Below are 27107 nucleotides of genomic sequence, written 5' to 3' on the forward strand. Positions count from 1 at the left end.
GAAATGGCAGTGATAGTAAACCATGCCCAGTGAAGAATGGGAGATATTACAAGGATGATAGTAAATATCTAAATGAGCCTCTGAGGAGAGAAAACAAACCAAACCATGAAATGTTCTGCAGCAGCACCATCAGCATCCAAGGGCAAGGTCTCTAACCTCTCTGCCGGGCTGTCAGGCTCAATAAAACGGACGAGAGGTGGGGAAGACAGGGTTTCGGTAGCAAAGATGCCTCCCTGGAGCTGAAGTCCGAAGCCATTCAAAGGGTCTCCCCTGAGCACCACCTCTGTCGTCTCCGTATGGACTATCTGCCCGCCAGGACCCACTGTGCTGGAGGCCAGCGACACTGAGAAGGAGAGAGGAAAATGGTCACGGTAGGCACGGTCACCGTTGCAGGTCTGGTCACAGATCCTGGTGTGGCAGTGGTGGGGACAGAGGCCAAGGATGGGGGAAGGACACTGCTGAGATGAGTGGTCCTACCCCAGCTAATACTCAGCAATGAGGACAATAAAGACCGCAAGCCAAGCACACACGCGCCATCCAACCCAGCCCACCACCACTCTTACGTGAGCTCTTGTGCTCCTTCTTCTTCTGCCTCCTCCTCAGCATGGTGGTGCGGGGGCTCATGGGGTGGGAACTGCGAGGTAGCGTGTTGGAGTTCTGGCAGGGGAAGCCCTGCGCATTCATGGTGGGAGATGAGAAGTTGGCAGCCACCAGAGCTGGGGAAATACAGAACTCATTAAGGATGTGTGCAGAGAAGTGTGGCAGCAGGTTGATCTCACGCCTAATGTGAATCACAGAATCACAGAATCACATGTGTTTGGACTAGCTCCTTCTCAGCTCCAGGACTCAAGACTGGGATGAGAACCTTATCCTGGTCTTGCAGGTCCAAGAGAGCTGTGACAGTGGGCTTGAGCTCAAGATGAACATTGGTCTCTGGTGTGCAGTGACTGCAGTAACCAGACTGCCTCTCACTGCAGCACCCAGGCCACCAGGTGAGAAACATGTCATGGACACAGGGCAGCCACCAGCAGGTCAGCACAATGGCACTGGTGATACCTAAATGCAGACAGAGAGAAAACATAGCTTGACCCTGAGCTGCTGGGCAATGGAGCTGCCCTGTTTGCCCCTCACAGTTCAGACACAGTGTGATGATTCCTTCTCCCTATCTTCTTGCTGTAAGAGAAGAAACCTGGAGCTGAACAGACCCTGCTTCCTGCAAGGCGTGGACTTGCAAATCTTGGAAATTGCCACAGTCCTGCTGTGCTGGCTCATCCAGGACGGAGCTGGATGCATTGTTTTAACACGTTGTTCCTACACATCACCAGAAATGCTCTCCTTGTCCCACCCCAACTCATTTTTGCCATATGAAACCAGTCCCTGGGGTGTGGCGTTAGGGGATGGGAGAACACTGGTCTTGTTGCAGTTACCAGATCTATGTGCACTGGGCTGCAGATACTGATTCTGTACCTCAGCCCTGGTCCTGGGGAAACAGTCCCCAGTGACTGAGGAGGAAATGAGTGACAAGCCAGGCTATGGGGTTGGGTATTAATGAAAGGGAGGGGCACAACATAAAAGAACATGTGGGGATGGAGGCAATGCTGAGCCCTGAGCTTACATTTGCAGTAATCCTGTCCAGATGTCTGGTTCCATGTGGGTGTCTTGCAGTGCCCAGGGTGGTGGGTGTGACAGTAGTTGACGCAGGGGTCCCAGCAGTGGTGGTGGTCACTCTTCTGCACCTTGACTGATGGCACCCAGGGGAGCAGAAATCACCACAGGCAGGGAGGAGAAGTGAAAGCAAGAGAAGATATTAAGTATAAGCCAGGAGATTGTAAAAAAAGAGCCTCAGACTGTCTCTGTACAAGTCAGGACCCAGCCACAGTGTGTCAAGCAGCAGCAGGGAACACACATCCCCACATAACCTCATGACACTTGATGCAAAGTGGCAGAAATCCACCCCTTCCCCATAAAGGACTCCGCATCCTGAGCCAACGGCCTGACTAAGCCATGCTGGCAGCACACAGATGTCATTACCATTTGCAGTCTGTTGTGCGACATGCAGAAGCTCCCTCCAGCCACAAGTTTCCCACAGAGGCCATCAGCATTATCCGACAGCATCGGGGAAACTTCCCTGTGCTGTTTCCCACCTTGCTGCCAGAGCTGCCCTCCCAGGGACAAGGCACAAGGCCCTCCATGCGTGCCAAGGACTGCTCTGAGCACTTTGCCTGGCTTCAGTGTTCAGTTGTGTAGCGGCTGCTCAGGAATCCACTGCAGGGTGCACATGGGGATGGAAAAGAGGAGTAGCAGAGGGCTGCCTCCAGCTCACCAGAACAAAAGGGATTTTATACACTGCTGCTTAAAGGCAATTACAGAGGGCCACCAACACAGGAAGAGATGCCAACACTGTAACAGAAGTAAATTAAAACATGGCACCAACGTGGCAGACTCTATTCAAGACCACACAACTGCTTTAGCTTCCACCCTAGCCCCAGTGCAGCACATGTTGGTTGATGTCACAACATGACATCCATCACCTGGAAATGCCTTGTCCCAGGAACTGTGGCTTTACGACATCTGGTCATGATGTCACATCTCCTCTGAAGTGCCTCAAGCATCCCCCTAGACACAGGTCTCTTGTCTGTTCTCACAGACATTCCTTTTGCCCCTGGGGCAGCACAGGGCCAGGTCAGTTTTCTTTGCCCAGCAGCATTGGGTTTTCTCTCCCCAGTCTCTGCACCGTGCTGTCTGGATCTGTTTTCTTGTGAGAGGAATTGCTGGCTAACAAGCAAGATTGCAAGTGTCTCTCTTATTCAGCTAAGCATGAATGGCATCCCACAGCAGAGCATCACTGGAGCCCCGAGTCATCCCAGAGCTCTTAACATCGCAACCACTTGCAGTGATAGCAACCACCTTTCCAGGATGAGATCTCCTCCAGGCTCTGTGTCCTCTCAGTAGGCAGAAATGCCGCCAGCGCTGGTATTACCTGAGCTTTCTGAGGGTGTAAACCTGGCACAAAGACTCAGTTTGTTTAGTGAGTCCACCAAGAGATCTCATCTAAAGGTCATTTGTTAGTGCCTTTAAGAGTAGAAATCCACTTTGTGTGCATGCATCACGGGCATCAAATCATTTAGATCAGGTTTCCCAACCAATAAAGTGATTAAATTTAGTATTTTCTAAACATTTAGTGAGTTTAGCCTTAGTCTACCAAGCTCTTAAAAGTACACTTCCAGCTCTGGGGTTTCTATTTTGTGGATTCAAAAGTAAATTCAGAGCCAGGAAGCTTTTAAAAACAAAAATCAACTTAATATATGCAGCTATATCAAGACAAAAAGGAAAGTTCTTAATAAAATTAAGCATTTTGAACATGATGGACAGAGCTCACGGTTATATATACAAAATCATTTAATCCGTTTATAGTAATTAAAACACTCCCATTTGTATACAAGCTCTTATCTCCTATCTGACAACAGAAAAAAATGCCTTTGAAACCCAGCTGTCAGTGCACTGGTGAAAAGATCTTCAACAATCCTATGATAAAAACCTACAGGAGACATCTCCAAGCTTTTGCACATCATCCCTGCCTGAGGAAACCCATCCACCTGCTCCTGTGCACCCTCTGCTCCCCTTCACCTTGTGAGCAGCGCATAATCCTCCCACAAACTCTCCAAATGCCCCCAGAGCCACAGAGAAAGCAAACTCAGTTTGACAAGTGCTGTGCTTCAGCATCAGACTGCACTTTCCACTGCAGCTTCACATCCCTCTCCGCCTCCTCAGTAACTGGATTTTTATTGCAGGAGAAGCCAGGTTTGAAAACCCCAGTGAGAAGCCTCGTGCAGGCACACACCAGCATGGGGCAGTAACGCAAGTGCTGAGCTGGGATGCATCTGCACAGTCTCCTCTCCTCAGATGCTTTCCCTGGGCTTCACTCTTGCCAACCACAACAGTTTGGTTCTGTATGGCACCTTTTCCTTACTGTCCCTCTTTGTTTCCCTAAACTCGGTGCCTGTGGAGTTGGCATTTGGCACCTGGAGCAGAAGGCAGCATCTCTCCCAGGTCCAAATGCAGTTTATCAGCTTTGGTGCTGTTCCATGCTGCTTACCATGCACTATGCTGTGGCTGGTTACATCACTGAGACACATGCTTTGTGAGTGACTTCTCTTGCCCAAAGTGCTCTCCTTCATGTCCCCACCACCTCCTTCTCTCACACCCCTCAGCACTGGTGAAGGTTCAAGCCCAAGCACTCGTCTCCAACCTCACACCACCCCTGCCTCCTAACAGCCATGGGGATGAAGAGCATCCTTCACGTGTTAGAGAGTTTAAAAGCAGGAACAATTCTTATATTCCTTATTTTTCATATTCATGTGTTGCAATTGTTCTCCCAAGTTTGTGCTCTGTATTTCTGCCACATCAAACTGATCTGATGTATGGAGGTTTGGCTCTGAACACACTGAGTTATCCTTACATGGAGCCTCCTTCTCCTGAGCTGCTGCTGAATGCATATATTCTGAAAGAAGATTAGGACCAGAGCACTAATGGAAGGAGGAGAATAGTTCATTTTAACAGCCATTGAAAAAGGATTAGAGCTTTCCATTTCTTCTTGGGCACAAAGGTCAAGTCATCCATCCCCTCTGTTAAAATGCTTTAATTCTGCACAAATTGGACTGGACATGCAAGAGATTTATTTCTAGACATGGAGATGCTATTAGATTTTATGTTTCATTGCATCATGTTAAAGAAGAAAACACTTTCTTCCTTTCCCCACACCACCCTAGAAGAGAATGGAAAGAAGAGCTATGCCCAGGGCTACTGTGCACCAGTAAAATGCACATTCCTGAGAGACAATTGAAAGTGTTTGTGAAAGGGGCTGGTATTGAACAGTCATGCCCAAAACACCTGAATTACAAACAAGACCACCAGAACAGGCTTTAACAAAACTGCAGGCAAGAGCTGCAACAAATCTACTAGTACAGAGGCTACGTTCACCTGGAAGGAGAAACCAAAGGTGGGCAAGAAGTTTGTCAATTCCTAACAGTGTTTACAAGCATTTGGGGTTTGATTTCACTGTAGAAATTTTAGATTTCAGAATTTTTTGCCCCAGTATTTCTTTGGTGGGGCTGGTGGAAAGCAGCAGCTACAGATGCTCAGACGCAGCAGCCATTCAAACAGGCATTTATCTTACAGGTTTGTTTCCTAAGGAAGTTCAGCAGGACCCTGCCTAGCTACTGATGTCCTCTACAGAGCCTTGCCAGCCATCAGCAAACAAAAACTGAGCTTGGAAACACATTTGCTAGTGCCAAGGTTGTTTTCCTCCCTCTCCATTAAAGTCTCTTATCTGAGGTACTAAGGAAGTGGCTTGCGCAGCACTCCGCACTGCAAAACCCTGGGATTCCCAACTCCGACTTCCCCATTGAAGCACAGATGTTCCCCTTTTTCCCCTATTCAAATCTTTGAAGAACGTCATCTAATCACATGCATTTCATCAAAGCATCTTTTTTTTTTTTCTTCTTTCCTCCACAGATGTGTCTCTTTGGAGTCTGTTGCCAGCATTCAAAAGCAGCAAGAAGCCCAGAAGGGATCTCAAGTGAGTTTTGAGGGCAACCAAGAGTGTTTGCACAGAGGACACACCTGTTTCTGGGGGCTTCAAAGGCAGCCTGCTTTGGTGAACAGGTAATATCTCCAGCTTGACATTTTCTGAAGTAGCAGCTAAAAGCTGAGTTGCCTCTAGTAAGGAGCAGTGCTCTGTGCTCGTGCCATCGATGGAGAGAATGTGGTCACCAACATGCAACGCGCCACATCTGCAAGGAAAACAGCAAGAGAGGTAATTATACACATGGCCAAAATCCCTGGCCATACAGTTGGGAACAGGAACCTACAAAATCCAGCTGTGAATTATTGTGTGAATTCACGTGAATTATTTTTTTCATACCTCATTTATTTACTTCCAGTTTGAACCTCAGGTTCAAGGACTGCCCAAAACACCAACTAAGACGGCTCATGCTTATTTATCAGTGCTGCTGGTGGCTTGGGAAAGTTTTCAATAGTGCCCACTCACAGCTAGTCTGGATGGCTGAGGGCTCACCCAGCCATGCAGTTAAATCCTACACGCCTGCATTTCGGCTCAGTGACACAACTACCCACAGCTAGCATCACCGTCTGTCTGTCTGCATCTTCATGTAAAGGGTGACTAGCTGACTTGCCCATCAGGGAAAGGCTCTAGCCACAAGTTGCCAGAATAGGTGTTTGCCATTCCACAGCTCCAGGGCAGCCAAACCTGAGGTTTTTAAAGCAGAGCTCAGCTTTCATATGCACTGAGTTCCATTCATTCCCAGTGAGGAATGTCCACTGGCGTTGGGTCAGATATTTTTAGTACACTTAGTGCTAAGAGTATGTGGACAAGGCCATTTCAGGGAAGAATTGTATATAACTAACAAGGGGACATAAAAGCAGGGCAAAAGGGCAAAGCAGAGCAGCCTGTTCAGATCTGTACCTGTCCACCACACTGGCTGGCTTGATCTTGTCGATGACAATGACCTGCTTGTTCCGGTGTGTGGTTGTTGTCAGCGTGATTCCTAGTGCAGATCCTGGAGTCTTTGCTATTTCAACTAGTAAAGGACCTGAAGCATTTGCTACGGTATCTGTAAAACAAGAGAGCATCTGAAGACACTTCTCATACAGCCTTTCCCTTTTCTAAATGCAGGGGGTCAGCCAACAGTGCCGACTTGCTGTGTGTGTCAGCTGACCTAGCTGGACAACCTATAGATGGAAACTCAAAAAGCAAAATTGCTTCTGCATAAAATAAATATAATGAAGAAATATTACAACTACCTACAGAAACACCTCCCCTGCCTTTTTTCAAGGAGTTAAATAGCAAGATGGAAGAAGAGATTGCTCAAAGGCTGTGCAGCAGTCACATCAATAGTATTAAAGGGAAAGCACAAAAAAGGAAGATCAGAAGTACATCACTGTTACAGGCTTCTTCCCAAACAAACAAAAAGGCTCAAAGAAACAAGATCTCACATGCTTATGATCACAAGCAGTCAATGCCTGCATGCTTCAGCACCAGCTTCAAAATCACCTCAACTCCTCGTTTTAGCTCCTCCAGTGAGACAGTGGGAGCAGAGACACAGCGCTACCTACCCACATGCTTACAAGAGCCTCTTCTCTCCCATCAGACGTAACTCATGTTTAAAAGATTTCTGCAATAAGCTTAATAGGTGCTGTGAGACTATGAAACTCCTACGAAACTGCACCTGTTAGCATAAGCCTGCATCATACCTATCCATCTCTTCTGAGTTAGAGGAAGGAAGAAGAAAGCCTGTGTCTCTGGCTGATCAGAGAGCAATTTCCTCCACCTCTATTTTACACATTTGTTTCCAGTATACCTAAAGCCATCATGAACAGGCTGGATTCAGAAACATATTATCACCACCACATAACCTACAACCAGCACCTCATGTATAGCTTGATGCCCTACAACAGTAGTTCACTGAAACCCTGCCATCCCCTTCAAAGGAAAGGCCAGCAGAGCCCGCTGAGAGCTTGATGCCTCCTCAGCTCTTAATTATTCATAGTAAGGCTTTTTTCTTCCAAAGCTGTGCTCCACTAAAAATGCTGATGCTACTTGGCTCCAAAACTTGATGCATGGCTCATTCTTACTCTCCAATAAACAGAAACATTGGTGCAGATCTCGGAAGTTAATCTGCAGTGAGGTCTTTCCTGAGATTTGTTGAAGATGCTGAGTCTCTGGAGACAGAAATTTCTCTTAGAAATTTCCCCTGGGTATCAGCCAGCATCTACTCTGAGTGCCCTTTTTCCCAGGGGAGGGAGGAGGAGGAATGAGACACTTTAAAGGTTATGCAAGGCTTCAAATAAAACACTCTGCTGAAAAGGATCACAGGAGAGACCTGCAGGTCCTGGCAAAAAGCACAGCCCCAGCTCAAAAGATGCTCAAAGCACCAGCTAAATCCAGCGGAAAGTCCACTTAAGCCTTCACTAGCAAAGGAAACACCTAGAGACTGAGGATCTCTTCCAACAGCCAACACCAGCTCTCTGTTGGTTTTGCTGATCACGTGTGTGCACCACATATCCTCTAAAAAAAACTGAAATAGTGGAAAGAAACCTGCTGGAGTGGTAGACCTTTCTTGTCAAGGGACATACCTACTCCTCTCAGTTCTACCTAATGTCCAAGCTTCTCAGCTTTGCCAAGTGTTTTCCAGGGCAGGTGTCAGCATGATGATGAAAGGAAGGGGCTTTGGATACCTTGTCCCATGCCAGGACCCAGGTATCTGTAGGAAACCACAGCCCTCCTCCAGCCCACAGTCCCTCCTCCCACCGCACATAACAGGGGCTACCCTGCTGATACCTTTAATTCTCATCTCCAGTGGCATAGATGAGAATTGCTCCAAATCCATTTTACAGAGGCATTTGTTAGGGAAATATCAGCCAAGCCTCTATTAATTAATCTAGGGAAAGGTTTGGCTCAAATCAAAGGTCAGGAGTCCTCAATTAAGCAATATTTGTGAGGCTTGATTAACATGGGGCTATTACACCCAAGCTAATTTAAAAAGAAACACGGAGAGGCCAGGGCTGGCCATGCAATAACCTTACTGTAGAGAGTCAATTGGGGTTGCTGCCTTGGCACCGTGAGGTGTTTCTGCACCATCAGGCACATCTGCAACCTTACCCAGCATCTGTGGAAAAGGCATCCGCTGCTCTCCTGCATTTCACAGCAAATTTCACCTTACTTAAAGCAAGATCCTTTCTCTAGGCAGTTGCTCTGGAGGCTCAGCATTCACAAGATGCTCAGCTCAAACCTGCTTAGCATGTACCGAGGGCCAAAAATCACACCATTGCAGAACAAGCACCACCAAGGCCAGTGATACCAAGTGTAACATGAACACAGCACCTTGCAGTGTTTCTCTAGGGTTTGTTACCCTACAGAAAAGCCACCTATGCTGCTTCACGTGGCTGTGCAGGTTTTCATTTCAGGCTTTTCAAGTGTTTTGCAAACAATGAATTGTGCTTCCCAAAGGAGGATGGTATCTTTTTACAGATTGGGAAACTGAGGCACAGCTGTCACACCACTTGTCCAAAAACACATGCTTGTTTAGTGGACAGTCAGATAGGGTCCAGCATGCTCCTTTGCTGGGTGAATAATGTTACATCTTCTGATATTGCTGGGGCAAAGCATGTATGCTATCTACGCCGATCTTCAGAAACAACAGTTTTAATAACCAAATAAACCCGTAAGCCTTCCACCTCTTTGAAGACATTTTCTCTTTCTGGGTGGCATTGACTAAATGCATTGGATAAATGAATTGGATAGGACCCTGATAAAATTCAGGATCAGCAACTGTAGCCTCAATCAGTCGTGGGAGCCCAGTTAACACCTGTCCCCAAATCCTGCCTGCGTTTTTCTTTCCAAACCCAAATTCCAGCCACTTCAGAATGTTTAAGTCAAAATTCAGCAGCCGCCAGACGAGTTGCTACAGATCTAGCAAACCCTCTAATCTTCTTCACCAAAACAGAAAGAGGAAAGCCTACTAAAACTTCCCCAAGCACAGCAAATCCCATTGCCTTGTGATCCCAAATTCCAGGAGGACACAAAGGGCTGTGCAAACCCTGCTCACACCCATACACTTGAGCAGTACTCACCAATATCGTGATGGATACAAGGAAAGCAGTCTGCTCCAGACAGGCACCCCAGCCCTGAAGGTACAGGAGAGCTGGTTACCCCACCACTCAAGGCTGAGCATTGGCAGGTGCTTGCTTAAAGATCTTTATCTCAACAGCTTATTTGGGAGGAAACACTGGGGTTGGGTTTTTTTTCCCCTTCTTGCACCAGATTTCCTTGAACTCCACGCAGCTTTGCTCACATCCCTAAGGAGGGAAGCTCTTGTATCCAGGCTGGAAAGTGTCAGGAGTATTTGCCCAGGGGTTACTGAGGTGTCCTGGTAGGGAGGATTTTTTTCCCCCCCATGCATTTTTGGGGAAAGGGAAGAAGATTTGAATGCAAACAAAATAAACCAAAACCATGTAGAAGCATGAAATCAGGAAGCTGCCCCCTTCCTGATATAGCCCAGCAGCTTGTGATCCCTCTGGATTCAGAGGCATACGGAGGCTTTTGATGTCACAGGACCCTCCTCAGACCCTACCCGCTGCCACCAACCAGCAGACTCCAAGCAGTCACCGGTTCATCGGCCACTCCAACGCCTACTCCATCAGCAGGAGAACCTCACAGGCCCCCAAAATCTCCAGCCTACAATGGAATAGACAGAGGGGGGACAGCAGGGGAAGGGAGAGGAGGATGCAGCAAGTCGCTGTGCTCATTCATCATCTCTGGCAGAAAGCATTTCTTCCTACGAGTGAAGCCTCAAGGCTCGCGGCCCAGCGCCTCGAGTCATGGCACACACAGCTTATTTACAGAGTAACCATTCAAATGCCACTGGTTAATGGCTGAGCAGTTTGCTTGGGTTTTTCTTCTTTCTTTTTTCTTCCCTTTTTAAAAAGGCCCATAAGACAGTGTTGCCACAGGAAAGCATCTGTTTATTATGATGTTTATCTGGCACCAGTAAAGAGCAGAGACTTTCCCAATTCCCAGGGGTGATGCATGCCCAGTTCACGCTCCTTTTAAATGGAAATGGCAGATTAATTTAATTTCTTTCAATGGCCTTGAGAATTTTTAATCAAATCAGCCAATTTGATTAAAAGCCTGCCGTGGCCCCATCCTACATGGGCCTCCCCAGTGAAAGCCCCACAGCTGGGGGATGTTCAGTGGTGGTGGCCAGCAGCTGCCACATCCCTCACACCAAGAGTCAGGCTGGCCCCATGCAGTTCATCCTCAGTGCTGGAAAACAACACAGCCAGCTGCAGAACACCATAATTCAACACTCCCCCGCAGCAGCCTTGGTCTCTCACTGAGGACAGATGCAGAAAACTAACTTTCCCTCCTCAAGGGTCAGCCCACACCACCCCAATAAATGTGGCTGCAATGGAGAGCAAGTGGGATGAAACGTCCTCTGTTTTCCCTGGGAAAGAACAAGCCAAGCACCACTTCATGGTGGTAGCCCCAGCTCTTAGAATGATCGAGTGAACTGCGTGGACGTGTGTCTCTCCAGTTCTTTAACCAAGCTTTCAAAGCAGGAATTAAGACTGCTCCCTTCAGACTAATAACATCTTCACGCTGCTTCCAGCACCTTCTCTGCCCTTCCCTCCTCATCTCCCTGTGGCTGGTAAAGAGAACGTCTAATATTTGTGATTTGGGAATGATGCACTCATCTCCAGTCGCAGTTATTAGCTGTTGCCTGGCAAAACTGCCTGCAGAGATTGTTTTAAGCCACATGTTCTGCATCATCTTGCCTTAAAAGAAAACAGGGCAAGTACTCCCTTTACAGACTTGGGGAGAGATACCCTCCGTACCTAAGAAAAGGGTTGGGTTTACATCTTGGGAAGTATCTGGCCGTGGTCCACAGTATAGCAACACAAGATGGAGAATCACTGCATAAAACCTTGCAATCACTCTGTGTTCACTGAACCCTCACACTTTTAGGTGGGAGAGTTACTCAGGAAGAAATACCGAGACAACTCCGCAGCTATTTTTGCTCCGAGTCAGGTTTTAAAGCAATCAACTTTCTGCAACACAGGCACCAAGGGACTGTACAAATAACAAAACCCACGCACCATTAATTGTTTGCCAGTGTTCAGACTTGTCAGCTCTGTGCAAAATCCCTACTTAACTCTGCCTGCCCACTCTCGGGCAGCACTGCCAGCCTGTCAGGGGAGGATCGGACAACCCTTTCTGACCACTACAGACTCACCACAGTCATACAGAAAGAATAGGGTTTGGGTACTTTGTTTTCCATTTTTAAGCATTTCTTCTTTGTCACGAACACCAGACAGCTGCTAAAGCGAAACTGCTTCTGTAACATGGGAGAAACCAGGCAACATACAAGACAACTGCCATGGCATCAGGTTTTCCTTCTATCTCTCCCAACCGAGCACGTGTCTGCATGGCACAGACCCTGGCAGCCTCCTCCCCCGGGGGAGAACCAGTATGTCCATGCTTGCGGAGTTTCTGCCGAAGGGAAAGGGAAAGCTTGGGGGAAGGAGACTCAAAAGGAAGCAGAAACCCCTGGAGGCTGGCATGAAGAGCTCCCTTATCCTGGCGCACTCTTGTGCACTGCATGGGGCAAGTTCTGCCATCCTCAGCTGTCTTTCCTTGGGGGTTGGGTGGTATTAAACTCTCAGGTACAGATCCTTTTGATTTTCCTCCTCACTGGCAAATCAGAAAACAACCTGATATCACAGACTCCCATTTCTCTCAGGATCCTAGGCTGAAACATGCTGGACCGGTTTGTGAGATTTGCAGAAACAACTCCAACCTAGTCCAGCCTGTGGCTCCAGCAGAGGCAGAAACCCCTCTGGAGATATACATGGAACATCAAAATCCAACGCACAGCTCAATGAGCTTCCAGAGCCAACACAGCTTTGGACTCTGTGGTAACCTTAAACTCATTAACAACGCTCCCTGCAGTAACAGCTGTGTGTCACCAAGCCAGCTCAAAATGACTTTACAGTAGCTAATAATAAGCCCTTTCCCAGAGCTCGAAACTGAAAATCAAATTTAAAAAAACAAAACAAAAAAGAAAAAAAAACCAACCACCAACCCTGCAAACCCTCAAAACTTAATATCCACTGCATAGAATAATTTTTAGAAAATATCCATCCTCTGCCCTCCAGTAAATTCCATCATCTTTAGGTTCAATCAGTCAATCACCCCTCATTTATTTCAGAAGCAGATCTGAACCAGTATTTCTAAGAAAGGGGATAGCTCTAGAGTTAAGCAGGGTCAAAATTCAGAACCAAAGCCACAGCCCCATCCAGTTGCTGCCAGCTTGCAGCTCGCTCCCCTGCACACATTTAACAGCAGTATCTACTAGCACTATACGTAGCACTGGTAGAGTGCTCCAGCCCCCTTTACTCCGACTTCTCTTATACCCTCCTTGCCAACATTTAAAAAAATCCTCTTTTTCCCGGCCTCTAAAATCAGCCATCATTCCCATCAAGACACATCACGGGATAAGGGCATTTCAAATGCATTCAACTAAGCTGGCTTTGAACTCTACCCCTTACACCCATGCTGGCAGTGCATTGCTCATCAATTTTTCCACTGAAACCGAGTATCCAAGTTACTGTGTCTGTTCACACATACTTTGCAGGCAGTCAGAGAAAATGCCACCACAACCATTTTGGCCTTACCCATGATGGTCACATCATACTCGATCTGGAAAAGTGCCTCTTGGCTGCACTGCCGCAGGATGTTGAGGGCATCAGCGTGTGTCATGCTGTGCAGAGGGATCCCATCAACACTCAGCAGCCTGTCTCCGATTTTCAAGGACCCTTCCCTGTACAAAGCCAAATGCAAAAGTTTTTTTTTTTTTGTGGTTTTATTTATATTTAGATATATTTTCTATAGGTATTTTTATATATTAAATATACTTATATATTTTATGTGTGCGTATACACATATATGTGTGCATGTGTATATATATATTAAGAAGTCAATTACTTTGATCCTGTAGGAATTAAACTCTCCTTGGGACAATAGTTTGGGTTATTTATAGTGCTGGGTCCATCATATTAAATTAGCAGCATAAGAATAGATAGATTGCCTCCTGCTTTCTAACACAGCATCAGCTCTTCATCCACACAGGGCTAATTAAGTGGCTGCTTCTGGAAGAGGAGTTTCTGCTTATGACTATAACATCTACACATGGATCAGCCTGTGTGCATTGGACCCATCCTTCCCACACACCAACATGTCCCACACCACCAGCTTGGGAAGCCTTGGAGAGGCTGTAGTAAGGAGGACAAGAAGCACATACGTCCCAAAGCATGATGAGAGCTGCTGGTCTGTCTCAGGAAGGCAAACGGAGATGCAACACAAGCATTACCTGTCTGCTGGGCCACCCGGCCTCACGTAGGTGAGCACCAGCGGTCTGGACTTGTGCCAGTCTTCATGGGCTCCCCCTGTAACCAAACCGGGAAAGCCATTAAGTCACTGAAGGTATTAAAGCCTGAATGAGAGCGCTGAGAAAGGAGAGCCATTTATCACATAACACCTGACACAGCCTGAAAGAAAAACGACTTCTCTGGATTAGGCAGCCAGCAGTCCTTGAAGGCTGCACAGGATGCTCTCCAGGACACACTTTAGCTTCTCAGCTGATGTTTATGACATTCATCTTCCTATTTTTCTCTTCCCAATTCCCAAAACACCTCTGCCAGTGCTTGTTCACTCTTTGCTTTTCTCTGGAGAAGCTACTAACCTCTCAGTACGAAGCCAAAGCTGTTGCCTTCCTTGTAGAGGGACACCTCAATGGTCTTGGGAATAATGCCAGCACTGCTTTCTGGCACTAAAGGAAGAGAGGAAGACCCGGTTACCCCCAGATAAACCTTTCCCATGCCACCCTGCAAAACAATACCAAAATTCATCCAAACAGTATGGAAATGAAAGTCCAGTCCAATACCCGTATTGTATCTTCCCTGTTTGGATGCAAAAAAAGCCCAACCCAGATGCAGGAACATTCATCAGAGCCAAACATCGTGGTTTAGGATGATTTCAACAGCTCAGTGTTGTGCATTTCCCCTCAAATTTGTCTTGGTTAATACTCTGACATTCAAGTAAAACCATCTCGTTTATCAACAGGCTTTACTCAAAAGCCAGAAGGCTTCTGCCACAGATGGAAACTTATTAAAAAAAAACAGCAGCAGTGTAAGAAATCAAGTCACCGTCTGACCTTAAAGAAAATGAAAATCCAAATCCTCAGTGCAAAAGGTTGGGTTTTTTCCCCCCTTACTTCTTATATTTTGACTTTAAAAAAAAGATTAAGTGAATCCTTTAAACTGATCCTAGGGTCAATTCAGTAATTTTATGTTAAATACACAGTACTATTTAATGTACAAAAGTAAAGAGAGGAAGAAAGGAACTGTTTCCATCCCTTGCTGTCCCCTGCTATTTAATGATTTATTGAACTGCTGCACTGAGTAAGGGACAATTTCCCAGTCCTCTCCATCCAGAACTGCATATGGCATTTCAGCCTGGTCCACTCTGAAAAGATCAATTCCTAACCTTGCAATCAAGTGCCACAAACAGCCACAAGGATAATCAGTAAAAAAGACTAAGAGCTTGACTTCAACCTGGCAAATTGGAGCTGAAGCCCCCCTCCACACACACACACACACCCCTACCCTGGCACATCCACGCTAGCATTTTCCCTTGGCTCAGGAGAGGGGTTTTGAAGCAAATCTCTCCAGCGTCCTCACTGACTACATTGGTCTTCGCTGTCAAACACCATGAAGGCTTCCATCCTGCACCCAAATTAGGGTTCAACAGCCTTAAACTAACCCAAAAGATGTACAGTGGAGGCTTGGTACCACCCTGGAGGCAGGCAACCCTGGGGGCCGGGCTACAGCAAGGCCAAATAAACCCCTAAACCACCACCATCCCCTCCAATACAGCCACTTTGCTGTGCACAGGCTGTTAACAGAGACACAGCCTAGAAATACCCCTGAAGGGAAAAGCTCAAGGACTGGGAGGCTCCCAGCTAATAGGTGATACTCACATACCAAGAAAAGGGTATAAAGCATCTACAAATGAGTTTGGAAACCATCCAATTTCTGTCCTAGGCATCCAAGCACAAAGTTCTTGCAACAGCCTTTCAAAAATCAGTGGGGAGTGGGGAGACCTAAACTAGTGTTAACACAGGGCTTGGATTATTTATGGCAGAAATGATATGACACAGTGGCCTGAAAAACAGACTTGGACTTGCAAGGTCTCTTCCAAAGCAGAAAATTACACAGTGGGGTGAAAAATCTCAAACCCATGAGCACAGGCAACTGATTTTCACTCTATTTCTGCTCTTTGCCCAAGAAAAGAGAGAGAACGAGAGAGAGGGGCAGGTACACACATTAATAACAAACCCTCACCACAGATAAAAGCCCACGATGAACTCGAGCAAGCCAATAATTGACAAATCTCTGTATTCTGCAGTGCTTCTTTGGATTAGTCATAAAGAGCATCAATAATCTCACTGGAGAGAAGTCGCTATTTCAGTGTGCTCTCCCTGCCCATTCGGAGCTGGGGACGTTTTGCATCACTGCTATTGATTGAACCATGCGGTATTGGCACTGCTCCTTAGCTGGTAAGTACAGCTTATCAGATTTCTGATAGCCAAGAAAAAGGTTAAGAGCTGTCATCTCTAGTGAGTATGAGAACATGGAAAACTTGAACAATGGGTTTTTGTTTGCTTTACCAGGATTGAATGCAAAGCTAACTAACATTTACAGCAGAACAGAGAAGAATGATTGATAGAGATTCAGCTCATTTGGAATTATTTTTTTCTTCTTACACCTTTATATGGTGATATAGGTATTCAATACTCTCTATGTAAGAGGCAGCAGTTGTAGCAAAGCTGTGAAGTGTAAGATAGCTTCCTATTCAGGGCAAAATGTTTAGATTTCAATAGTTTTGTTTTTCCCGTTATCTTATTTTAGTTGTTCTATTTCTTTTTCCCAATCATCCTGTGACTGATCTGGGTAACTGAATGAGGAAGAACTGGATGGAAAGACTGCGATGAAAAGCTGTATCGAGGAATTTATTTTAATCAGAACAAGCAAGGGTGGCAGGGGCACATAGTCTCCCACATCAGGACACAAGCCCTGGTTGTGTGTGTTGGGTGTGCCAGCTTCTGCTGGGGAGCCTTAGCTGGAAAAAAGATTGCTTCAGCTTCCCTTCTGAAAACACATCACATTTCAAAGCATCTTGAGGAATAACAGCACTTGCCACAGTTCACAAAAGAGGATGTGGCAATACACACTTAAGACTGAATAACATCTCCTGTAGCCACGCTCCAAAACGGGGAAAGAAAAACAAGCTGAAGCAGCATCAGGAGGCAGATTGGCCTGTGCTACCGAGTCACTCCGAGGCAAGACAGACCTAATCAGCCATCTCCCACCGGTGTGCATGAACGGGCACCCACTGTGCTGGAAAAAGCGCTCTGCTCCCACTGCACACAGCTCTGCAGCATTTGCCGTGGTGCTGCGAGCAGATGAAGGCAGAACGTCAAAATGCCCCTGGATACTGCCTCGGCCATGACAGCTAATGCACGAGCAAGCCCATCTGGACTCCAGGACAAAAAAGCAGGCAAGAGAAGAGAGTAAGGTTATCAGAGAGGCACCCACCAGCCGGCGGGAGCTCATACTCTACTTCCAGCACCACCCTTTCGCCCACGTTTTTCAGCAGGCTTATGATCTCGTCGTGCCGCAGCTTGGTCAGGTTAATGCCATTCACTGACTTGATGTAATCCCCAACATTCAGCTGGTCACTTCTGCAAATAAAATAAACAAACAAAAAAGTATTGTTAGCACAAAGTCTCTGCCATGCTCAGCCTGGATGTGCCTGGTAAACCTCTGGTAACGGGGGGACTCCCTGAACAAGCCACCGATGTTGGGCTGATCTCAGCTGTCTGATTGCACATGCCTGCTACCACAGAGAAGGGCTAAAATCAAAGCCATCTATCTTTCCTGGTGGCAAGTGTTCAGATCTGTACATACAGTCACAATCACAGTACACACACTCACAACTTTTTGTTGTTCCATTCCCATTCACACAGAGCAATCAGGCACAGAGAAGCACACCAAGAGCTTTCAGGAAAAAAAGAAAAGTCCAGCACAGGAAAAGAAAACATCTTTCCCTTTGCCTTTTTTATGCAAAAATTGTTCAATTACTCCTTCCCTTTCTCTGCTTCTTGGAGCCTTTCTTCTCCGATTCCTTTTCTGAGCCAATAACGTTACTTACACACTCAGTATTCAGAACAGATACAATATTAAACCACTTAGCTTGATCAAGATGTATTGTACTGTGCAGCTCCCCTGACAAGGCTGTCTAATTTCACAGATTCCCAAATATCCCTACACAAAATTTCAGAACATAATTGCACAGAGCATGGGAAATAACTCAAAATAGAAGACGTTCTACTTACTGAAGCAACAACTTTGCATTCTGGGGCACTTGAAAAACGGGAGTCAGGTGCCAACTACTTTAATTATAACGATTTTCATTCAGTAGCTTGAACATGCAACTATTCCTCTCCAGTTTTACTGTGCTTTCTGCATCTCATTTCAGTTTCTCACCTTGCAGCCAGTCCCCCTGGCCTTAGATTGGAGACTCTTGGCTTTCCATCTTTGTCCGTGCCGCCTGAAATGGTTAACCCGAGGGTGCTTCCTTCCTTCTTAATCAGCTCCACGATGGTTACCCCTCTGAACTCCTCTGAAAGATCAGGAATGAAGACAAACATCTCAGTGGAAGGCACATTCTTCCCAAACCCAAGGACACCTTTTTCCTGCTGGCAGTGGGAGAGAGCACCTGAGAGACAATCAGCACGAAGACAAAGCTTCACTCTTAAGTTGTGAAGCAGAAGTGTGTTCTGGTGGACCCACAGCAGCGGAGGGAAAGTATCTGCATGTAGATCTGGCAGACAGAACCAAGCAGGACAAGGCAGAGGAGTGAGGGCTTATGAGAGGATAAGAAATTTGTATTTGAAGGTACTGGTGGCAGTGGAAGGACTCAAAAAGAATCTCAGCAATGATCCAGGGGGACCTCATCAGGAACTATGTTTGATATAGAGTGGGAAGGGTGTTGGGGGGGCTACATGTCAGGCAGTCACAGTTACCAGGTAGGAGGATGCTGTGGACCTGCAGTAGCTGCCTGGATGGACACAACAGGTGGCTCTTAAAATACTCTGATTAAAAAAAAATGTCAGCAGGGGAAGGAGTGGTAGGCATGACCTTGATTTCTTCACATCAGTTCCCCTGCCCATCTGCACCTGGTCTAAGTCAAACCTCCTCCATACCACTGACCTCATCTTCAACTGGATTTGAAGACATCAGTCACTTTTAAAACATAACTGGTTCCACATGCACTGAAAGCTGCAATACATATGGCAGGGTCAGGTCTAGGGGGTGCACACCCCATGCCTGCTGCACCAGTATCGCTTCTCCATTCGCCGTAGGCAGCCTATGTTTTACTTTCCTTTAATGCAAGACAACCCTCTTGTTTGTCCAGCACCAATGCATAAACCTGATCTGACACCAGTTTTGATCCCATTACAGCTCATCTCCGGGTTTTATAAAAATATGGTCCCTAAACTATTCCAACTTTTGGATTTGACATGGAGGAGGGGGGTAAGTTAGCAGGAGAGCCAGCACCAGCCCGAGGAAAGACCAAGAGCTCTGACTTGGCAAAAGGCAACTCCACATTAATCCACATGACGGCACTTGCAGTCTTTGCTCAAAGGAGGACTAGCCCTGGGACAAATCAGATGACTTTCACGCCTTGCCAGAGCCTCCTGTAAGAAGCTTTTGCAGAATTTTTCTACATCATCCATCCATTTCCACTATCTTTGGGTACTGAAATTTACAGAAGAAAAACAGTCTACTTCACACAAGGCACCTTTCTCCAAGACCATGCAGGGGAAGGTGGTGGTGGGCATTGGCAACACCTGTCAAACAGCAGTGTCACAGCTGCGGGCAAATACCCACACTGCAAATGGCCCAGGAGGTTTTCTGCATGTCAAACCCCACCAGGCTTGAAAGAGATGATGCTCTACTTGGTGAGAGAACATTTGAAATCACCCACAGACTACGACTTCCAGAGCAAGGCAGCGTCTCTTAAATAACATTGACACAGAAGATGTATGCTGGTGCACAGCTTCTCCCCTCCATCCTCTTTGACTGGGAGAAAACACAGTGCCATTTTGGACCATGATGCCTTGCCACCTGGCACTTCATTCCTTGTGACACCAGAAACTGAACCTCACCTCGAGTCCAGCCATGCACTACCTGTTCATAATGCACTTCCAAGAATAATCTGCACACTTGATTAAGTGAGGAATCTCTTTACAATCTAGTGCCAGTCTGGAAGATGTTCAGGGACTGCTGGGCACCCATTTAACATGGCACTGGCAGCTTTTTCTGAAGCATCAGGTCCATAATGCTTCTGCTTTTTATCCTCAGGTTTTGATTCCTTGCCAACTACAGTAACTTAGTTTTCAATTCCCCAACCCAGGATCTGATGGGCTGCCAGAAACCTTGTGGGGTTTCCCCACCATGCTGGAAGGAACACCATCCAGCACTATCCTGCAAATTTCCTCTCAACTGCAGGCATGACTGATCAACATAGATGGTGCCGCAAGGGAAGATTATTAGCTCTTCAATGGGCTTTAATTTTGATCCTTGATAAGTGTTTAAAATGAGAACTCCCAGAGTGCCATTACCCACTGTTATGGGTTCAAGGAGAAATCACTGCTCCAAAAGAAGGCAAGCCCCCGAGATCAGTCTATCAAGGTAAGCAGTAAGAGGTTTTGACCAATGCTTCTATAAATCTACTGCCGCTATCACAGACACAAAGTGATGTGAAAATGAGCTGGTTAAGCAGGATCTGGTCCTTTGAGACTTAGTCTTAAAGTGTCATATAAGCATAGTTTCGGATATCTTCTATTGGCATGTGTGCTTGGATTTTGCTGCTCAAAGCACCTCAGGGCAGGAAGAGCAGACCTCAGTTTTGAGATGCCTTGAGCTGGGGTCTCTGGACAGACTGGCTCTTGTGAGCAGGGAGCCAGCCACTCTCCATCAGGGCTGTGGTACAGTGGCAATGTGTTGCGGGGAATCTACAGAGGATGCAGATCCCCTAGAAAAATTGCCAAGTGATGTAGCAATGGACAAAGGGTCACATTTTCTCCCTATCCCCTACAACACACTAAACCAAACCTGTGACTGGGTCATTAACAGTTAGAAGTCAAAAATCAAGCACTGGACTTTACTAGGAAGGAGATGAGTTTTCCAGAGCAGCCCATCCAAATCTGCTGGCGTGCCCCTGGCAGACAAATCCCAGCACTAAGAGAGGCAAACGTACTACTGTTTCTGTACTCTCCCTCCAGCTCCTGGGGGTGTTTCTGCACAAGAAGGTTTCTCTCACACAAAAGTCTGCTGTGACTGACTGAATATCAAAACAAAATTAGTCACACGTGGGAAATAGGAAGTTTGCTAGACTCTGCCAATCTCCTCCCCACATGGCAAAGATCGGATGTGGCAGCACTTCTTCCCTCTCTCCTTTGCTGCTGTTTTCCTCTTTGTGAGTGTCAGCCCAGTACAGGAACCAGTCCTTTCTCAGCTCCCAGTAACCGCCATCAACAGCCCCACATCAGATTCAGAGTAGACCAGTAACATATCACTCACTGACATGAGTTACTACCACCATTTCTGCCCTCCAGCAAAAGTCCTGGTCATAGACGCACTAAAACGTGTGTTTTGAGGGTTCTTTTACCCACTTTAGGAGTAGACAAGTAAAGTATAATGGATGCCCCAATGTTTTGGAGCAGTAACCAATCCTCTCCTTTACCTGGGATGCTTTGCCTCCTGGAGACCAGGGCTGCATCCATCCCACCGGAGTCCTTGCTTCCCTTTGAGTAGGGGCCATCATCTGTGAGCAGAACAAACACAGAAGCTGAAATTAGTACCAAAAGCAGCACACAACAGAACCAGAGCACTTCAAAACTTTGTCCTGGTGACACCAGAATTGGGATCATATCTGTATCACAGGCTGCAGGCAAGGAAAAACCTTACCAGCCCTGGCTTTGCACTGCACTGTGTGGGCTCTCTTGCTTTTTAGAAAGGGAGGAAAAGAAACAAGAAGGCGATAACATTATCTGATTTATTCCTCTTGGAGCTAATCCATTAAGAGAGAACAAAATTCCCTTACTCCTGTAATTATGTGGAACAGCTGAGGACAGAGAAAGCAGCAGCATTACTCTCACAAGTTTTAAGCCTGTCATTATGCTTGTGAAGAAACTTAGAGTCTTTGGAAATGGAGTTATACATCAGGACACTAACAGGGCACTAAATCACTATACTTGAATGAAATTGCCTATTCTTATAGATCCCATTATTTCAAAGTCACATTTTCCTGCTGCTGTTCCAGCCTCTGTACAATATAGACAGCACCTTAAGTGATTTAAAAAAAAAAAAAAGAAGAAAAGTCAGACAAAAGAGACAACAGTATTATGCACTGGAAACGCATCGCTCGGCATACGTTGAAATTTCAAGTATTTAAACATCTTTGTATTCTCCTATTGGAAGGCTCCTATATGGCATAGAGGTTATTTGCAGAGAAAGGAGCATACTTCTACAGATTTCATTGCCATCTATCTAAGCCGTCTATTTTTATGGCATTTCCTAAAAAGATGGTGCCTTTTCAATCAATAATTTCCAGTAACCACATAGTATCAAATCACTCCCATTCTTGATGGCCACATTCCTGGATTGCCCTTCCCAATTTCTCAGTAGCTGTGAAGATTTAGAAGTTGCACATGACTCTATAAATACAGGTTACTGAAAACCTTAACCCACTCATTCCTGGCTGCAACTTACATTTAAGTTACAGAGAAGATTTTGTCTCAGTCCCTATAAAGGAAACCATGACTTTTGTTCAGCCCCATTCCAGACAGTGGTCTGTACACAGAGAAATCAAAACCAATGCTGAATTTTCTGGCAGCTCACTCTCCCCACAGACAGAAATATGATGGTGTAAACTGAGTCACGTGGGTTATGTTTAACTATCAGGAGGGGGATTTTGCTGAAGGTCTCAACCAGTTTTTTTTGAAGTAAAATGAAATATGGTTCCACCTAAAAAAAAAAAAAAAAAAATTACCTAGTTTTAATTCTTCACAAGCTGACAAAACCCAGTGAAAGTTTTGGCTGACTCAAGTCTGTACTTTCAAGCACAGAAAGTTTGAGATGAAAAATAAACACCATTTATTTAAGTTTTCCAGCCCAAATTTTTCAGCCCACAGAGGGATAATGTAGATATCCAAACCCTGGGCTCTTCTCCTGCATCACTACAAATGCTCTTCCACCACAATTAAACTAAAGATTTCTCATGAAGCAAGAACTAGCACTTGGCACTAGACCACCCCAAACCATTGCTGACAAGACACATTGAACCTCAATACCCAAGCATCCCGGCCCTCAGTGAAACCGGGGAATGAAGCTCTGCCTTTCAAAAAATAAGGGGAAGAATGGACAGGATAAAACAGCAGCATCCTGACCATGGAGATCTTGCAGCATTACTCAGTACTGACAGTAAAAGCAGCAGCATTTTCCTACAGAATTACAGCAAGCACCAAGGGCAGCTATTGATTTCAGATAGATGCTGGTACAGCCCAGCATCAACTCTAAGAGCAGAAAGCTTGAAAATAAAATTAGCATTTTTAATAGCGATGAGTCTTTGGGTGATGGGGAGGCCAGGGTCAAGGATAAACTAGGCTTAATTACTCTGGAAAGAAATTTAATTTCCCTGTGACAGTTTAGCTCCAGCTTCCAATTTTTATTAAAAAAAAAAGAAGAAAAAAGACAAAGCCATGTTCATCTTAATTCCTCTCTCTGGAAGGTTTTTCCTAACATCCTGCCTTACCCTCTCACTGTCACCCAAGGCCTTGCAGAACATCAGAGACAGAAAAAAAGGGATGGTCTGGGAGTATAAAGCAAGGTGGATCTCCCAGGGAAGCAGCAGCAAAATGCCAATCCAACTACTCTGTGTACATCCACACCACTCAGCCCAGCAGGTACAACCTCCCCTTTATTTCTTTCCCAAATGCAGCAGCACGTTGGAAGGGGAACCCCAAAGCAGAAGCTCAGGACACCCAGCATGAGATTGCTTTTCAGGTCAAGGGATGAGTCTGCAAAAGGCTTCTGCAAAATATCCTGGGACATCCAGCGCTGGAGCCTCTCAACGCAACTGGGATAGCAGTGTGCCTTTGGTCATGCAGGACACTGAGGATGACAAGGACCACCTGACTATGCAAACACTTCCCACACAAGAGCAGTGCTGCCAGCTCTGACCCCAGGTAATGTGCTCAAAGCAGCAACGTTCTGTCACAGACGGGATCCCTGCGTTCCCAGGAAACCATACATGATGGTTCAAAGCCAAGTCCATAATCTGCTGGCAAAGAAAAGCTGTCAACCATCTGCTTCACATAAACACACCACTCCGGACCAGCCAGCCACCAGTGCCCTTCTGTGCTTCATTTCCCCATCACAAACCCAACCACTATTGATATGAAACCCCAGTTTGCTAATGGCTACCCTCCCTCTCCCGATAGCTGTTGGTAAACATGCCTTGGCTACCATTTCAGCAAGCAAACAGGTTGCCCTTGCCCTAACACCAACTTTCACCACCAGCCAAGCAGCCAAAAGCAGCGACCAGAGCTATAGCCACTGCTGGCAATTAGCAATGCACCCCCCTGCACAGCCCCGCACTGTTTCGCTAACAGCCTTATCAGCCGGCAAATAATTAGCACCACAGCTCCCCTTCCTGTATTGCTTCTCCTTCCAAACTCGGTTGATTATGCGAAAAATGTTTGGGTTTTTTCACTCATTATCCAGCTAAAATGTTTGAACAGGAAAGGAAGCTGCCACACGCCGCCTGCCGAAGCGCGAATTGGCATTTGCTGCATTAGCATCCCTGCCGCGCGGCTCTCCGCTCATTTTCAGCCGATTTCCTGCTCTGCCACTCAAGCTGGTACTAATGGAGTCACTTTTTTCTTTTTTTTTTTGAGGAGGGGGGGTACTTTGTTGTGTTTTTTTAAAATAAATTCCTTCTCTTTGTGTTCTTAGTCATTTATCCTGCCTAGCACGGCATCGATTCAGAAGCGAGGTTGGTAACTAGCCTGATTGCTCAGTCAGCCCAAATCGTAGCACCCACCCAAGCACTGAAAATTCATGAGCCTCTTCAATCCCTAAAATTGGGAAAATAACTTTTTTTTTTTTTTAAAGTCTGCACGAGTTCTTTTTGCAAGCAATCAGTGCTGGAGCCATTAGAGCTGTACTTTTCAAGCTCACACCAAGTGGGCCAAAATTTTTTTAAAGAAAAAAAACCTGTGTAACTGGTGATTTTCAAGCAGTGGTGTTAAATGCTGGCTCTAGATCTTCCAGAAAACCTCACCAAGTACAAAAGTTCCTCAATAAAACAGAGTGCCACACTTTCCATATAGATTCACAGAATTGTAGGAGTTGGAAATGACCTTGAGAGATCATCGGGTCCAACCCCCCTTACCAAAGCAGGGTCCCTAGGACAGGTCGCACAGGTCGGCATCCAGACGGGGCTTGAATATCTCCAGAGAAGGAGATTCCACACCCCCCCTGGGCAGCCTGTCCCACGGCTCTGTCACCCTCACTGTGAAAAAGTTCTTCCGCATGTTGGTGTGGAACTTCCTGTGCTCCAACTTGAGGCCATCGACCCTTGTCCTGTCTCCACAGACTACTGAGAAGAGGCTGGCCATTTCCCCCTGTGTCCCACACTTCAGACTTTTATAAACATTAATCAGATGCCCTCTCAGTCTTCTTTTCTCAAGGCTGAACACCCCCAGTTCATTCAGCCTTTCCTCGTAGGGGAGATGCTCCGGGCCCTCAATCATCTTTGTAGCCCTTATACTGATCCTATGGGAATCTGTGACAACATAGGAAAGTCCTTTAAGTTCTCTGCCAATAGGTCTTGCCATTTCAAGAGGGGCACTAGCAGCAGAAAGGAGAGCAAAACCTGCCCAAAGATTAGTGTCAGATTAATCAGCATGGGGTTATAGAGATGGAGGTCTGCTGCTTGCTTCATACGTGCCATTCAGCACCTTGGCTCCAGCTATGGACACAGGGCTGTAAAAATGTCCTGTCACCTGCTCTGCCACCAGCACAACCACTTCTCCCTGCTTTTTCACCACTTAATGCTTTGGGGAGCAGCTACTTCTACCTTCTACTTCAAAGGAGAAGATGAGAAAACAGACAACCCAAACAGAAAGGGAACAGACCCAGGTAACTGGGAGCATGGGGAGAAGTGGATCTGTGCCACATGCTCTCTGTCTGCCAGGCCCCACTATCTGTCCTGATACCTACTGCCCCAGACTGTTTTTAGGTTAGATCTTGTTGGATTTTTGCTCTAAGAAGTAGACCAGCAGGTCTGATGTGGATGCTTTTAGGTCTAACAGTCAGGTTGAACTTACCTCCCACCCCTGCTTTCTAGCTGAGGGTACAAAGAGGAGTCTCTTTTCTAACCAAGATGCTTGTTTGCCCCTTAATCATTTAGCAGGCAGCTGGATGATTTGCAGGGGTCAGCTGCATACACCTAAATTAATCCCAGCTCCTAAGGAATCCACAGCTTCCCAAAATCGGGGATCCCTGGGCTTCCAGAACAGTTTGACCCTGTCAAACAACCCTTGTTGTCCAAGTCAGTAAACCTTCAACCAAGGGTGACCTGATGCCTTTGCAGAACACCTCATCAGCCTCCAGCTTTCACAGAGCCAGTAGAGACATCCTAGGTCATGTTCTCTCTCCATGTAGCAACCAGCAGCAAAACCCATCTCAGTAAAACCATGGCTGTTCCTAGTTCCCAATGGAATGTGAGCACAGGCACCAGGATCTGTTAGGTCTCAAGCCAATCTCTGTTAGCATGGAGAAAAAAAAGTTTCCACAGAAAGAGCACTGATTTAGGAGTTCATTATCCCTGCCTATGGGGGAAAAAAAGGGTTTTTTTCATTTAGAAGAGTTATTAGTCTATGTTATTAACAGAGATCACCTCTTAATGAAAATCGGCATTGCCTAAATAAGATTCCGTGACAATTAGGCTTGCTGCCTGCAAGTTGTTCAGATTCCTGGATCGCTTTAAGACAGTTCCCACAGAGAAAGTGCATTAATCTTGTGGGAAGACCAAGAGGTAAAACCTCCCATTTGTTTAATGGAAAAAAGACAGCTGGAGACAGTTATTTTGCCATAGGGTAATTGCACTCCTTGTTTAGAGAAATGAATACTAAAACAGCATTAAGAACCAAAAAACGTTCACACTAATGCAAGCTGATGTTTTTTGCTAGAATAAAAACACAAGGTTGGAAGCAGGAACCCAAATGACTAAAACTCAGCGTGACTTGATCCATTTTGAAGAGTTATTTCTGTAAGTCAGGGGAGGCATTTATCTGTAGTCAGGTAAGAGCAGCCAGGGGTACAGAGAGTGGGTC

The 27107-nt window shown here is 46.1% G+C and overlaps 1 protein-coding gene across 1 annotated transcript in view; it reads right to left on the reverse strand.

The window, feature by feature from the left end:
* GRIP2 (glutamate receptor interacting protein 2) overlaps positions 1 to 27107 on the reverse strand; it is a gene marked incomplete at its 5' end in the record, with an annotated part of 282134 nt that overhangs the window by 38568 nt on the left and 216459 nt on the right. Inside the window, 11 exons of the mRNA XM_084269642.1 lie at positions 157 to 343; positions 564 to 716; positions 1616 to 1741; positions 5623 to 5792; positions 6485 to 6632; positions 13255 to 13400; positions 13950 to 14025; positions 14322 to 14408; positions 17236 to 17381; positions 18187 to 18322; positions 21452 to 21532. Coding sequence (XP_084125768.1) covers positions 157 to 343; positions 564 to 716; positions 1616 to 1741; positions 5623 to 5792; positions 6485 to 6632; positions 13255 to 13400; positions 13950 to 14025; positions 14322 to 14408; positions 17236 to 17381; positions 18187 to 18322; positions 21452 to 21532 — 1456 coding nt within the window. The remainder of the gene's footprint in view (positions 1 to 156; positions 344 to 563; positions 717 to 1615; positions 1742 to 5622; positions 5793 to 6484; positions 6633 to 13254; positions 13401 to 13949; positions 14026 to 14321; positions 14409 to 17235; positions 17382 to 18186; positions 18323 to 21451; positions 21533 to 27107) is intronic.

This window comes from Gallinula chloropus (assembly GCF_964237585.1).
Source record: "Gallinula chloropus genome assembly, chromosome: 12".
NCBI classification, from domain to species: Eukaryota; Metazoa; Chordata; class Aves; order Gruiformes; family Rallidae; genus Gallinula; species Gallinula chloropus.